Source organism: Phyllobates terribilis, unplaced genomic scaffold (genome assembly GCF_046119375.1).
Source record: "Phyllobates terribilis strain yellow unplaced genomic scaffold, ASM4611937v1 Scaffold_2__4_contigs__length_985480577, whole genome shotgun sequence".
Lineage (NCBI taxonomy): Eukaryota > Metazoa > Chordata > Amphibia > Anura > Dendrobatidae > Phyllobates > Phyllobates terribilis.
Window position 1 is genome coordinate 676,415,810 of NW_027362762.1, and position 13,564 is coordinate 676,429,373.

The 13,564-nt window shown below is 41.0% G+C and overlaps 1 protein-coding gene across 1 annotated transcript; it reads left to right on the forward strand.

Annotated features, from left to right (window-relative positions):
* Positions 1 to 805: 805 nt before the first annotated feature.
* Positions 806 to 3,035, forward strand: LOC141247055 (SCAN domain-containing protein 3-like). Its single transcript, XM_073669185.1, has 2 exons — positions 806 to 2,570; positions 3,028 to 3,035. The coding sequence occupies exons 1-2, from the start codon at positions 806 to 808 to the stop codon at positions 3,033 to 3,035; spliced, it is 1,773 nt and encodes a 590-aa protein (XP_073525286.1).
* The last annotated feature ends 10,529 nt before the right edge of the window (positions 3,036 to 13,564 follow it).

Here is a 13,564-nt window from a genome sequence, read left to right on the forward strand (position 1 = left end):
ACCAAGCATCAGAAGAAGTGCTGTAACTCACACCTCCACTGGACTCTGAAGCAGTGGAAATACAGTATGTACTGTGGAATGACAAATCACACTTTACTATCTGGCAGTCTGATGGACAAGTCTGGGTTTGGCAAATGTTCAGTATCTAAGGGGTAATGTCTCTCCTTCTGTCCTTCTGGAGAGTGACATGCCTGACATGCCAGTGTGAGAAGTCCTTTAGACCAGAGGTCCCCAACCGCCGGTCCGCGGACCAGGACCGGGCCGTTGGGGTTTTTCAGCCGGTCCGCGGCGCCGCTGACAGTTGTAGAGGATCAGCAGGGAGAAAGCCAGCATGTGATCAGTAGCCTATAAGAAAAGAGGAGGAGGGACTGGCAGTGAATAGATAATTAGCCATGCGGCCCTACTCACAGAATGTGCTCAGGCAGGAGCAGGGACAAGCAGGTCATGTGTGTCCAGCGCTCCTTCCCCTCCTGCTAGCTGCGAGTTGGAGGGGGAGGGGCTCTGGATGCTAATGGGTAGCTAGATATGACATCAGGTGTCCCACCCTTATGACTCCTGTAGCTGTGTTCTGGTGTCGTGCGGCCCAGCAGCAGATTTTCTGGTTAAAGTGAAAAAAGCAAATAACAGTGAAAATTCATAACAGCAGTGGCTGTGTCCAGTAGCAGCAGTAGTGGTCATCATCATCAGTGCCCGTCTCCAGTAGCAGCAGTAGTGGTGGTCATCATCATCAGTGCCCGTCTCCAGTAGCAGTAGCCATCTTTCTGTGTTAGGGGCCCACTACGCCTTCACCTCTAACCCTTGTAAAATGAGTAAAAAACAAACATCACTGAAGAGCTTCTTTGAAAAGGAAGAAAGACCCAATGAGACAGATGAAGACTCCATGACTGCTAAAAAAAAGAAAGCTGCATTTAAAAGAAAATACAATGAGTCCTACTTAAATTATGGGTTGATCGCAACTGGCGATTCACATGCCCCAAGCCCACTCTGTCTGATATGTGGCGACCGGCTATCCAACGAGGCCATGAAGCCTTCAAAACTGGTTCGCCACTTACAGACCAAGCACCCTGCATCAAAAGACAAGCCTTTGGAGTTTTTTGAAAGAAAAAAACGCGAACACGAAGGACAGAAGCAATTATTGAAGGCCACCACATCAACAAATGTGTCTGCTCTGAGAGCATCATTCTTAGTGGCTAATCGCTTTGCCAAGGCTAAGAAGCCCTTCACTATTGGTGAAGAGTTGATCCTGCCTGCCGCTAAGAACATTTGCCAGGAACTTTTAGGAGAGGCTGCGGTTAAAAAAGTGGCACAGGTTCCTCTTTCAGCGAGCACTGTCAGTAGACGAATTAATGAAATAGCAGAAGACATCGAGGTACAATTGTTGGAGAGGATTAATGTGTCACCATGGTACGCAATCCAGGTTGACGAGTCTACTGACGTTGACAACAAGGCAATGATGCTTGTTTATGTGCGATATATTTTTCAGGAGGATGTGCATGAGGATATGTTATGTGCATTATTGTTGCCAGCCAACACCACAGGTGCAGAACTATTCAAGTCTTTGGATGATTACATATCAGGAAACCTAAACTGGTCATTTTGTGTCGGTATATGCACAGACGGAGCAGCTGCCATGACGGGACGGCTTTCTGGTTTAACTACCCGGGTCAAAGAGGTTGCGTCTGAATGCGAGTCTACGCACTGTGTCATCCATAGAGAAATGCTGGCAAGCCGAAAAATGTCACCTGAACTTAACAGCGTTTTGCAAGATGTGATTAAAGTTATTAATCACATAAAAGCACATGCCCTTAACTCACGTCTGTTCGAGCAGCTCTGTGAGGAGATGGACGCGGAGCACAAACGTCTTCTCCTACACACAGAAGTCAGATGGCTTTCTAAAGGTAGAGCACTGGCCAGAGTTTTTGAGTTACGAGACCCGCTTTATAGATTTCTTTTAGAAAAAGAATCACCACTTGCAGCACATTTCAGTAGTAAGGAATGGGTCACAAAACTTGCTTACTTATGTGACATATTCAACTTTTTGAACGAACTTAATCTGTCACTTCAGGGGAGAATGACAACTGCCTTCAAGTTGACAGATAAAGTTTCTGCATTTAAAGCCAAACTGGAAGTGTGGGGACGGCGAGTGAGAACAGGGATATTTGACATGTTTCAAACATTAGCAGGAATTTTGGAAGAGACCGAGCCTGAGCCTTCATTCTCCCAGCTGGTGCATGATCACCTATCTCAGCTTTCAGAAGAGTTTGAGCGCTATTTTCCGACCACAAAAGACCCACGAACTAGGAAGGAATGGATTCGCAACCCATTTGTGAACAAGCCAGGTGAATCGACCTTGTCCGTGCTTGAAGAAGACCAACTGCTTGAGATTGCAAATGATGGTAGCCTTAAAAGTATGTTTGAGACTTCAAATCTCCCAACATTCTGGATTAAAGTCAAGGCTGAATATCCTGGGATCGCCACCAAAGCACTGAAAACTCTGCTTCCTTTTCCAACATCCTATCTTTGTGAAACTGGGTTTTCTGCCATGACAACAGCAAAAACGAGATTACGGAGTAGACTGGACATAAGGAACACACTTCGGGTTTCACTGTCTCCCATCACCCCTAGATGGGACCGTCTTGTTGCAGGAAAACAAGCCCAGTGCTCCCACTGATCCAGGGAAACAAGCCTGGTGCTCCCACTCAGTCTGAACCTATGGTAAGTTGAATCACATTCTCATTATAAATGTCATAATTATATGATAAGTATGCACTAAGCTCCACCCCTCCATAACCCCACCCACATATGACCAAAGCCCCGCCCCCACCCCCACCGGGCCATTGAAAACTGGTCTTGCTTAAAGCCAGTCCCTGGTGCAAAAAAGTTTGCCGACCACTGCTTTAGACCATGTAATGCTGCTCTGGGAAATTAAATATGCAAATTGTCAATTCAGAGAAGAACGGTACTTGAATTCTTGTGCCTATAAAGCTCCTCTTACTGGCATGTCAGGCATGTCCCTCTTTACCACAGGCCTCTAATCTAGCCAAATCGGATTTCTTGCTTTGCACTAATGAGGGGCAAACACCCTTAATCATGTCTCTACAAATAGAGCATATGGTTTTGCTTTTATCCTACGTCATATGGCATGGTTCGTTAAAGGGTTAATATTGAAATTTATGATTACTACTTCCAATATGTGGCATATGTACAGTGTCTATTTTAGGACATGATCAGATATCAAAATCAAACATCAGAATAATGTCAGTTGGAGGCTAATTACCCCATCTGAGAATTGACTTTGACATCTGACTTTGATAAGTGACTTTGACCTGTGACTTTGACATCTGACTTTGATAAGTGATTTTGATGTGTGACTTTGATAAGTGACTTTGACATCTGACTTTGAAAAGTGATTTTGATATGTGACTTTGATTAGCGACTTTGACATCTGACTTTGATAAGTGACTTTGACATGTGACTTTGATATGTGACTCACTGCTTAAGATTCTCGGCTCTCGGCGAGTACTTTTGGGATGCTGCTCAGGCGGGAGCTCGGGTCTCCGCCCCGCATGTTTGGTGCTCTTTAGGCAGCCAATTAACGTGCAGGGTTTGCCTGCCACTCACTGTAATGCCATAGCCATGTTGGTTGTGGCATTACAGTGATTGGCTGGCCGCATAGCGTCATTGGGTATATATAAGACCCGGTGACCCTATTCTCATCTCAGTCTGCCCTTTAGACAGGCAGAGTAGGAAGAGGTGCTGCTGAGTGAGGGACAGAATTGGCGGTATATTAGTTAGGTATAGGTTTTCCACAGCAAGATATATATCTATCTGAACTAACAGTCCTTCTAAGGACTAATCCAGCTGCATATATTACTGGTGATAGCAGGAGTTAGGCAGGCAGAGTTGGAGGACATTGTCCAGCAGAATAGGGCCCATTGCATGTTCTGTCTGCTGCTGGTGTTACAGATATCCATAGGCCTAGATATCAGGGCTAATTTTTTTTTGCGCTGATTATTTGCTTAAAAATACATTACACCATTTTACTGCTCCATTTGCTTGATAGCAGAATACAGTTAGGTTTATTTGATTTTATTTGCATTGCTGTATTATGGAAGCAGAGAAACTTGTCCATCATAAGACGTGATTCAATATTACTGCGGTAATAATTGTGACATTTTTTGGAGCGGGCCAAATATTACACTCCATTTAAAGTCTGCAACTTGGGTGTTGTTTATCCTATTTACACTTGGTTGCTGACTAATACTACATCTAGAAGGCCACTTCCTAAAACCGTGGTCATCAGATATGATCCCATATTACTACGATAATAATTGTGACATTTTTGGGAGGGTTCCAAATATTACCCTCCATTTAAAATAGGCAAGGCACATGGCAAGGGACGGGGAAGTGGACATGATGGTGCATGCAGAGGCCGAGGCCGTGGGCAAGATGAAACTGTGCCTGCTGAGGGAGCACAACAAACACCCATATCATGTCAAACTACCTTCCTGTCCCAATTACTAGGGGGCCGCAGAACACAACTATTGAAGCCAGAGCAATCCATATCGATTACGGCATTTAGGAGATAGTGAGAGGAGAGGGGGTCATCCACTCACCTTTCTGACGGCCCCCGTGATGCTTGATAGGACCTGGCGTTGTCATGGCAGCCGGAGGTTGCATGACCACTTCCGGGTCTGCAATGCACGGTGTCCTGCTAGGCTCAGCCAGCAGCTGAAATCTAGCAGGAGATACTGACAGTGTAAAACTGTCAGCTGAGCTCAAATGTAATGCAATACATGTCTATTGCATTGCATAAGAACAGTAATTAGAACAATAAAAATTGAAGTCCCATATAGGGACTAAGTAAAAATGTAAAAAAAGGTCTAAAAATATTTTCAAACAAAAAAAATCTCAAAATAAAAAAAAAATATATATTAAACCAATAAATCCGTATATTTATGCAAAAACAAAAAAAGTACACATATTTGGTATGGCCACGTCCGGAACAACCCGATCTATAAAACTGTCACACTAATTAACCCTTTTGTGCAAAAAAAGGAGCAAAAAACTATGCTTTTTCATCATACCGACAAACAAAAAGTGGAATAAAATGCAATCAAAAAGCCAAATGGAAATAAAAATGGTACCGACGAAAACGTCATCTTGTCCGGCAAAAAAAAAAGCCGCCATACAGCTCCATCAGCCGAAAAATAAAAATCTATAGCTCTCAGAATAAAGCGAAAACTATTTTTTCTATAAAATAGTTTTATTGTGTAAAAGCGCCAAAACATAAAAAAAGTATAGTATCGCTGTAAACATACTGACCCGAAAAATAAAGCTGCCTTATCACTTTTACCACACGCAGAGCAGCATAAAAAAAAAACTCAAAAAACAAATCCTGAATTGCTGGTTTTTGTTCATTTTACCTCCCAAAAAACGGAATAGAAAACGATCAAAAAATGTCACATACCCAAAAATGGTACCAATAAAAACGTCAACTCGTCCCGCAAAAAACAAGCCCTTTCATTACTCTGTCGGCCGAAATATGGAAAAATTATAGCTCTCAAAACATGGTGATGCAAAAATTAGATTTTTTTTTTTAATAAAGCGTCTTTTAGTGTGTGATAGCTGTCAATCATAAAAACCCCATATGAATCTGGTATCGCTGTAATCACACTGACCCGAAGAATAAAGTCATCTAAACACTTATACCGCACAAGGAACGGCATACAAAATAAATAATACCAATTCTTCACCTGCTGCTGATTTGTTTATTATGTCTCCCAAAGATCGCAGTAAGGCTCTACTTACATTTATCCTGGGCTCTGCGCTGAGCGCTTACACCGGGGTTTCTCTGTAAATCTCTGAAATATGTGATTCAGACAGAACCCCCGGTGGAAGATTCCCTGTAATGAGGCAGACGGAGGCACTGTGGATGCTGCCTGGCCTGTGATCCCACTGTGTCAATTTTTTTAGGCGTGCATAAAAGTGCGGTTGGCCACAGTTTTGTGCACTTCTGAAAAAAAGTACACAGCAAAACAGAGGCCAGACAGAGTCCAGAGTAACTCTGCTGCCTCATTATAGTGAATGGAGGGGCGGGGGGTTCATGTGAATTACATTACTTGGAGATTTAGATGGAAACTCCGATGTAAGTGCTCAGCCTAGAGCGCCAGATAAACATTATGTAAAATGTTCCCAATAAAAGCTTCAACTCAGTCCTCAAAAAAAGCAAGTCCCCACTCAGGTCTGTCATCTGTTAAAAATATAAGGGACTTCCAAGTTTCTGGTAGCACAAAGGCTCTGGAAAAGTGAAATGGCCCTTGCCCCCCAAAAGAAATTCAGAAAGTTTTGTGCTCCCAAATCCAAATGCCTCCCTCCCTTCTGAGCCCCACAATGTGCCTAAACTACATTTAGGGTCCACATGTTTGGCATTCCTGTAGCGATGAGAGCTTTCCTAATTTACAGGTGCATGTCTCCAGAAGCATGAGCTGGGCGCAGTGTACTGGTCACTACTGCGTACTGGTCACTTCAATGGCAGTTTGAAATTTTCACTCAGCAACATCCACTGCGGCTTGTTTCTGGAAAAGACCCATGGAGTCAAAATAGTCACTACACGTGTAGGTAAATTCCAAAAAGGGGTATAATTTCCAAAATGTGGTCACTTGAGGGGGGATTCTGCCCTTCTAGCACTTAGGGGCTGTGTATATGGAGTCCGCAAACTATTCTACAATAATTTGTTCTCCAAGAGTCAAATAACGCTCCATCCCTCCCGGGTCTCGTCGTATGGCTAAACAGTACTGTAGAGTCACATATGGGGTATTGCCATGTTTAGAAGAAATTGTGTGACTCATTTCGGCACCATTTTTACCCATTGCCCTGTGTGAAAATGTAAAATCTGAGGCTAAAACTATTTTTTTGTGGTAAAAATATAATTATTTTTTCTTCACTGCCCAATGGTATAAATTTAAAAATTAAAAAATACTCAGTACTTCGCTAGATGAATTCCTTGAGAGGTGTAGTTTACAAAATGGGGTCAATTGTGGGGGTTTCTGCTGTTTCGCCATGTCAGTGACTCTTCAAATGTGACATGGTGTCTGCAACCTATCCTAGCCAACATAGCTCTCCTTTCTCTTCCAAGCCCTGCCGTCTGCCAAAGCAGTAGTTTTCCCCCACATATGGGGTATCAGCATATTCAGGAAAAATTGCACAACAAATTTCATGGTGCAATTTCTCCTGTTACCCTTATGATAATGCAAAATTAGGGGACATTTTTTAGGGACATTTTTGTGGGAAAAATGTGAAAATTTTATTTTTACTGCTCAATATTATAAACTTCTGTGAAGCACCTGGGGGTACAAGGTGCTCACCACACATCTAGATAAGTTCCCTAAAAGGTCTATTTTCCAAAACGGTGTCACTTGTTGGGGGTTTCCACTGCTTAGACACACCATGGGCTCCCCAAATGCAACATGGCATCCGCTAATTATTCAAACAAATTTTACATTCAAAAAGTCAAATGGTGCTCCTTCCCTTCTGAACCCTGCCGTGGGCCCAAACAGTGGTTTTCCCTCACATATGGGGTATCAGCATGCACATGAGAAGTCGCACTACAAATTGTGTAGTCCATTTTTTCCTGTTACCCTTGTGAAAATAAAAAAATTGGGTCTAAAGTAACATTTTTGTGAAAAAAAGTTAAATGTTCATTGTTTTCTACCACATTCCAAAAATTCCTGTGAAGCACCTAAAGGGTTAATAAACTTCTTGAATGTGGTTTTGAGCACGTTGAGGGGTGAAGTTTTTAGAATGTTGTCACTTTTTGGGTATTTTCTGTCATAAACACCCCTCAAAGTCACTTCAAATAAGATGTGGTTCCTAAAAAAATGGTTTTGTAAATTTTGTTGGAGAAATGAGAAATCGCTGGTCAACTTTTAATCCCTATAACTTCCTAACAAAAAAAATGTTGGTTCCAAAATTGTGCTGATGTAAAGTAGACATATGGGAAATGTTATTTATTAACTATTTTGTGTGACGTATCTCTCTGATTTAAGGGCATGAAAATTCAAAGTTTGAAAATTGCGAAATTTTTTAAATTTTCGCCAAATTTCCAATTTTTTCACAAATAAACGCAAGTCAGATCGAATAAATTTTACCACTATCATGAATTACAAGATGTCACGAAAAAATAATCTCAGAATCAGTGGGATCCGTTGAAGCGTTCCAGAGCTATTACCTCATAGTGACAGTGGTCAGAATTGAAAAAATTGGCATGGTAACGAAGGCGAAAACAGGCTCTGGGGCGAATTAATACTCTAACAACAATGTCCACAGCAGTGACCTGGGAGTCAGAGATGCTTACAGGGGTCTTCCCCATGCAGTTACCATGTCATTTCAGCACTGTTCCCATCGATTTGGGCAATTTTTCAGCCCCCTGCAGACCTCGAGCATTACGATTTGCTCGACCCGAGCAATGGGGACCCGAGCATTTTAGTGCTCGCTAATCACTAGAAAACATTTCACAAGAAAAAAGCGTTTCTGACCTCTGTCAGCTCCTCAATTTTAGTAGGGACAATCAAAACCAGTTACAGTGCTGGCAAAAAGTATTGGCACCCCTGCAATTCTGTCAGATAATACTCAGTTTCTTCCTGAAAATGATTGCAATCACAAATTCTTTTTTATTATTCTCTTTATTTAATTTGTCTTCAATGAAAAAAACACAAAAAGAATTGTCCTAAAGCCAAATTGGATATAATTCCACACCAAACCTAAAAAAGGGGGTGGACAAAAGTATTGGCACCCTTTGAAAAATCATATGATGCTTCTCTAATTTGTGTAATTAACAGCACCTGTAACTTACCTGTGGCACCTAACAGGTGTTGGCAATAACTAAATCACACTTGCAGCCAGTTAACATGGATTAAAGTTGACTCAACCTCTGTCCTGTGTCCTTGTGTGTACCACATTGAGCATGGAGAAAAGAAACAAGACCAAAGAACTGTCTGAGGACTTGAGAAACCAAATTGTGAGGAAGCATGAGCAATCTCAAGGCTACAAGTCCATCTCCAAAGACCTGAATGTTCCTGAGTCTTCCGTGTGCAGTGTCATCAAGAAGTTTAAAGCCCATGGCACTGTGGCTAACCTCCCTAGATGTGGACGGAAAAGAAAAATTGACGAGAGATTTCAATGCAAGATTGTGCGGATGGTGGATAAAGAACCTCGACTAACATCCAAACAAGTTCTAGCTGCCCTGCAGTCCGAGGGTACAACAGTGTCAACCCGTACTATCCGTCGGCGTCTGAATGAAAAGGGACTGTATGGTAGAATACCCAGGAAGACCCCACTTCTTACCCCGAGACATAAAAAAGCCAGGCTGGAGTTTGCCAAAACTTACCTGAGAAAGCCTAAAACATTTTGGAAGAATGTTCTCTGGTCAGATGAGACAAAAGTAGAGCTTTTTGGGAAAAAGCATCAACATAGAGTGTACAGGAAAAAAAAAGAGGCATTCAAAGAAAAGAACACGGTCCCTACAGTCAAACATGGTGGAGGTTCCCTGATGTTTTGGGGTTGCTTTGCTGCCTCTGGCACTGGACTGCTTGACCGTGTGCATGGCATTATGAAGTCTGAAGACTACCAACAAATTTTGCAGCATAATGTAGGACCCAGTGTGAGAAAGCTGGGTCTCCCTCAGAGGTCATGGGTCTTCCAGCCGGACATTGACGCAAAACACACTTCCAAAAGCACTATAAAATGGTTTGAGAGAAAGCAATGGAGACTTCTAAGGTGGCCAGCAATGAGTCCAGACCTGAATCCCATAGAACACCTGTGGAGAGATCTCAAAATGGCAGTTTGGAGAAGGCTCCCTTCAAATATCAGGGACCTGGAGCAGTTTGCCAAAGAAGAATGGTCTACAATTCCAGCAGAGCATTGTAAGAAACTCATTGATGGATACCGGAAGCGGTTGTTCGCAGTTATTTTAGCTAAAGGTTGTGCAGCCAAGTATTAGGCTGAGGGTGCCAATACTTTTGTCCGGCCCTTTTTTGGAGTTTTGTATGAAATGATCAATGATTTAATTTTTGCTTCATTCTCTTTTGTGTTTTTTCCTTGCAAGCAAATTAAATGAAGAGAATAATACCAAAGAATTTGTGATTGCAATCATTTTCAGGAAGAAACTGAGTATTATCTGACCGAATTGCAGGGGTGCCAATACTTTTGGCGAGCACTGTATGTTTGTCTCTTCTGAACTTGAAAAAGCAGCCCACAGTACTAAGAAAAAGCAAGGTTTTTGTGAGTAATTATCTCAATGAATGCAACTAATTCCTAAACAACGTTATAGGATGGCAGAACCATCCCATTTCATTTTCATAGTTGTAATAGAGTTATGACTTTTCATTGCACAACTCACTAAGATGATCATGTATTTTCTTTCCTGCTGACTCTACAGTGATTCTGTGGGAAACCTATTGTGTTAAACTGTGAGAAAGCAATTCATGTAAGGCTTTCTTTTCTAGCTGAGAGAGGGGATCCTGATTAGGGAAACTCGCTAAATAACATCCATATCCCTTTAGGCAACATGGAGAGGAGAGTCTTTATAAGACCACCACTTTTAGATCCTGTCAAATAACAATGGATCATTTTTATAAGCAGTGAAATTTCACAAAATAATACCATCTCCTAGTAAATGCTTATACACTTGATATAAAAAATACATATCAAATTAATGTCAGTTTTCATCAATTGCATATGTCCTTTTCTATGCATCTCATAATCCATATTTTCATATGCAGCAGCTGTCTGGCAATGATTGCTGCAATGTAATTTATATTATCACAGTGTCCCTAAATCATTTTGTTCTCCACATAATTTTTATGGAAGATGTTTATGTGACCAAATATTTAATACATTTATTTTGCATTTGCATTTCCACATTCATCCTCAGTTCCTAAAACCCTTTGCTGAATAATACTACTTAATTTTGTTCATTACAGCATTTTAAAGAAGCACTCCCATCAAAATTTGTATCCTCTTAATATATTGCAATCTTTATATTATATAGTACTCTGTACTTACAATTGCTCATTTTGCCTTTCTACCCAGCTAATTCTTCTCTTTTCTCTGCTCTATGTAGAAACAGGAAGATTGTTGTCCCTGAAGAATTAATTCTTCTCTTCAATTCCTGACCCAGCTGCTCTGCCCCTCCCCGCCATTGACTTTTCCAGTGAACTATGACTAATGCAGGGAAAATTGACCTCCTGTTTCTACATAGATCTTAGAAGGATTCAGCAAGTCAGTTTTTAATCATGTGATGTCATAGACCTAATAAAAAACAGAAGAATTAGCAATTGAGTAGAAAGGGAAATAAGCAATTGTAAGTACCCAGTGCTATATAATATAATGACTGCAATATATTAAGAGGATAAAAATGTTGATGAGAGTGCTTCTTTAATAAGTATCACCTACAGAATGATGTCTACATTTCTTCCTTTTGGGTAGAGTTCTCAATTTTTATATTCATTATCTACTGGCTAACATTACTAAGATACTTTATGGGCTATGACTATCCTGTATTTAGTAAGACTTATTTTCAGATCTGGACTCATAGTATTCTTGTGGTGTGCAACATAAAAAGTAGTAGAAGAAAGTTAGTGAAATGTTGTAATATCGGCAGACGACATTAAAAACTTTCCAGAAAATTATTTATATATCATGAAAAAAAGTTCAATAATAATGTGGAAAATAAATAAACTGATTGATGTAAAAAGCTGGCATACTAAGCTCAGGAATTCATGACCTTTATTGCACAAATCCAACCCTGACATTAATGCAACTGTATAAAAAGTTTTCTAGGCAAAGCCAACTTTATAAAAATACCATTATAATTGAATTCTATAGAGCAAACCTATTTTTGATATGTGCATAGATACAGTAGACCTGAACTCAACTACCTGAAATATAATCATTTCTCAACTGACCTTCAATAGTTTTTACTTCTGCTGTTGCGTGAGCCAGAAAGTCCCATCTATGTCCAGAGCAGTAAATAATTTATATCCCATTGCTGATAACTTAAATATTTTATCTGTCAGCTTCATCTCTATCATTGCATTACCATTAGACTATTCTAGCTCTTGGAGAAATGCTAACAAGGCAACCGGTGGCCTGCTGCATGGAGTCACAGTGACTGCGTTCTCATTGTTTACTCCCTATGATGCAAATTATGTTTCCAAGAAATAAAGATGATTGTCTTCAGATTTTGTACATGTAGGTAAAATGATTTCCTGAGAGATATGATTAAATGAAGCCACATTTAAAAGGCAAATTCCAAGAAAACCTTTATTTTCCCTTTACAGTGCGTATGCTTAGTGCCGGAAACCCTGCTGCTTATACTCGTCCTCCATTTCATCATGTCTGTGGCACACTATTGGTAGGAATACACCACATATTTCTTGTTTTGCACAACTCTCTTTCTGGATGTGATTTGAAAAGTTAAAGGGGTTCTCCGGTAATATGACAATGATGACCTATCCATCAGATAGGTAATCAATATCAGATCGGCCAGGATCCAACGCCCAGCAGACCCATCAATCATATATTATTATCTTTGGGAGAGACCAGATGTAAACATTGATCTAAGTTGTACTGTGCAGCTCCGTTCAATGTGTAGCGGCTGCTGCCTAGTACTGCACATCAGCTCCACATCTGTGGGGATCCTGGGTGTCAGGCTCCACCGATCTAATGTGGAAGATCTATCCAAAGTATTAGTCATCAATATTATGTGACCAGAAAAACTCATTAAAGGGGTTATCTGGGACTCTTATTTTTTTCTCTTGGAGCGAAGAACTGATAGGCAGGTATTTACTAACTACCTGCCTGTTCTGCCTGGTGCCAGTTCAGTGCAATCTCACACCGCTCCTGTCAACGATTCTGCAGCCTTATGTCAACAGACCAGGTCTTCCTCTGATGGGCTGCTCTGTCGACATGACGTGACTACTGATGTCATGCTGATTGACAGCCAGCTCCCCGCAGTTATGCAGCCATGAGCCGGCTGTCAATCAGCATGACATCAGCAGTCACAACCTGTCAATAGAGCAAAGTGGAAGAGAAGAAGAGACTCAGTCGATGTGACATCATCAGAAGCCGCAGAATTACTGACAGAAATTTACTTTTATGTTATACCACTCTATTCAACCCTTCACATTCTATTTGGTAATGTTAGTCTTCCTGGGCAATGAAGATCCAAGACATGAAGCTCCTGGCACACACCTTTTTTGCTGACTTCAATGTCAGAGGAGGTTTGGAATTCTGCAGCTATTGAGAATTGACTACTTTTATGCACATTGTGACCCAGCTCTTGGCATCCCAGCTCTGTAATCTTTCCAGATCTGACACTTCATGGCTGAGTTGATGGGGTTCCTAAACACGTCAAGTAATAATAGCACTCACAATTTACCATTGAATAGGAAGGAAAAAATATCACAAACTGACTTGTTTGTAAGAAGACGTCTTATTACAGGACCATGCTTGAATTCAGCGAGTTCTTTTCAATGAGCCATTCTTTCATAAACATTAGTAA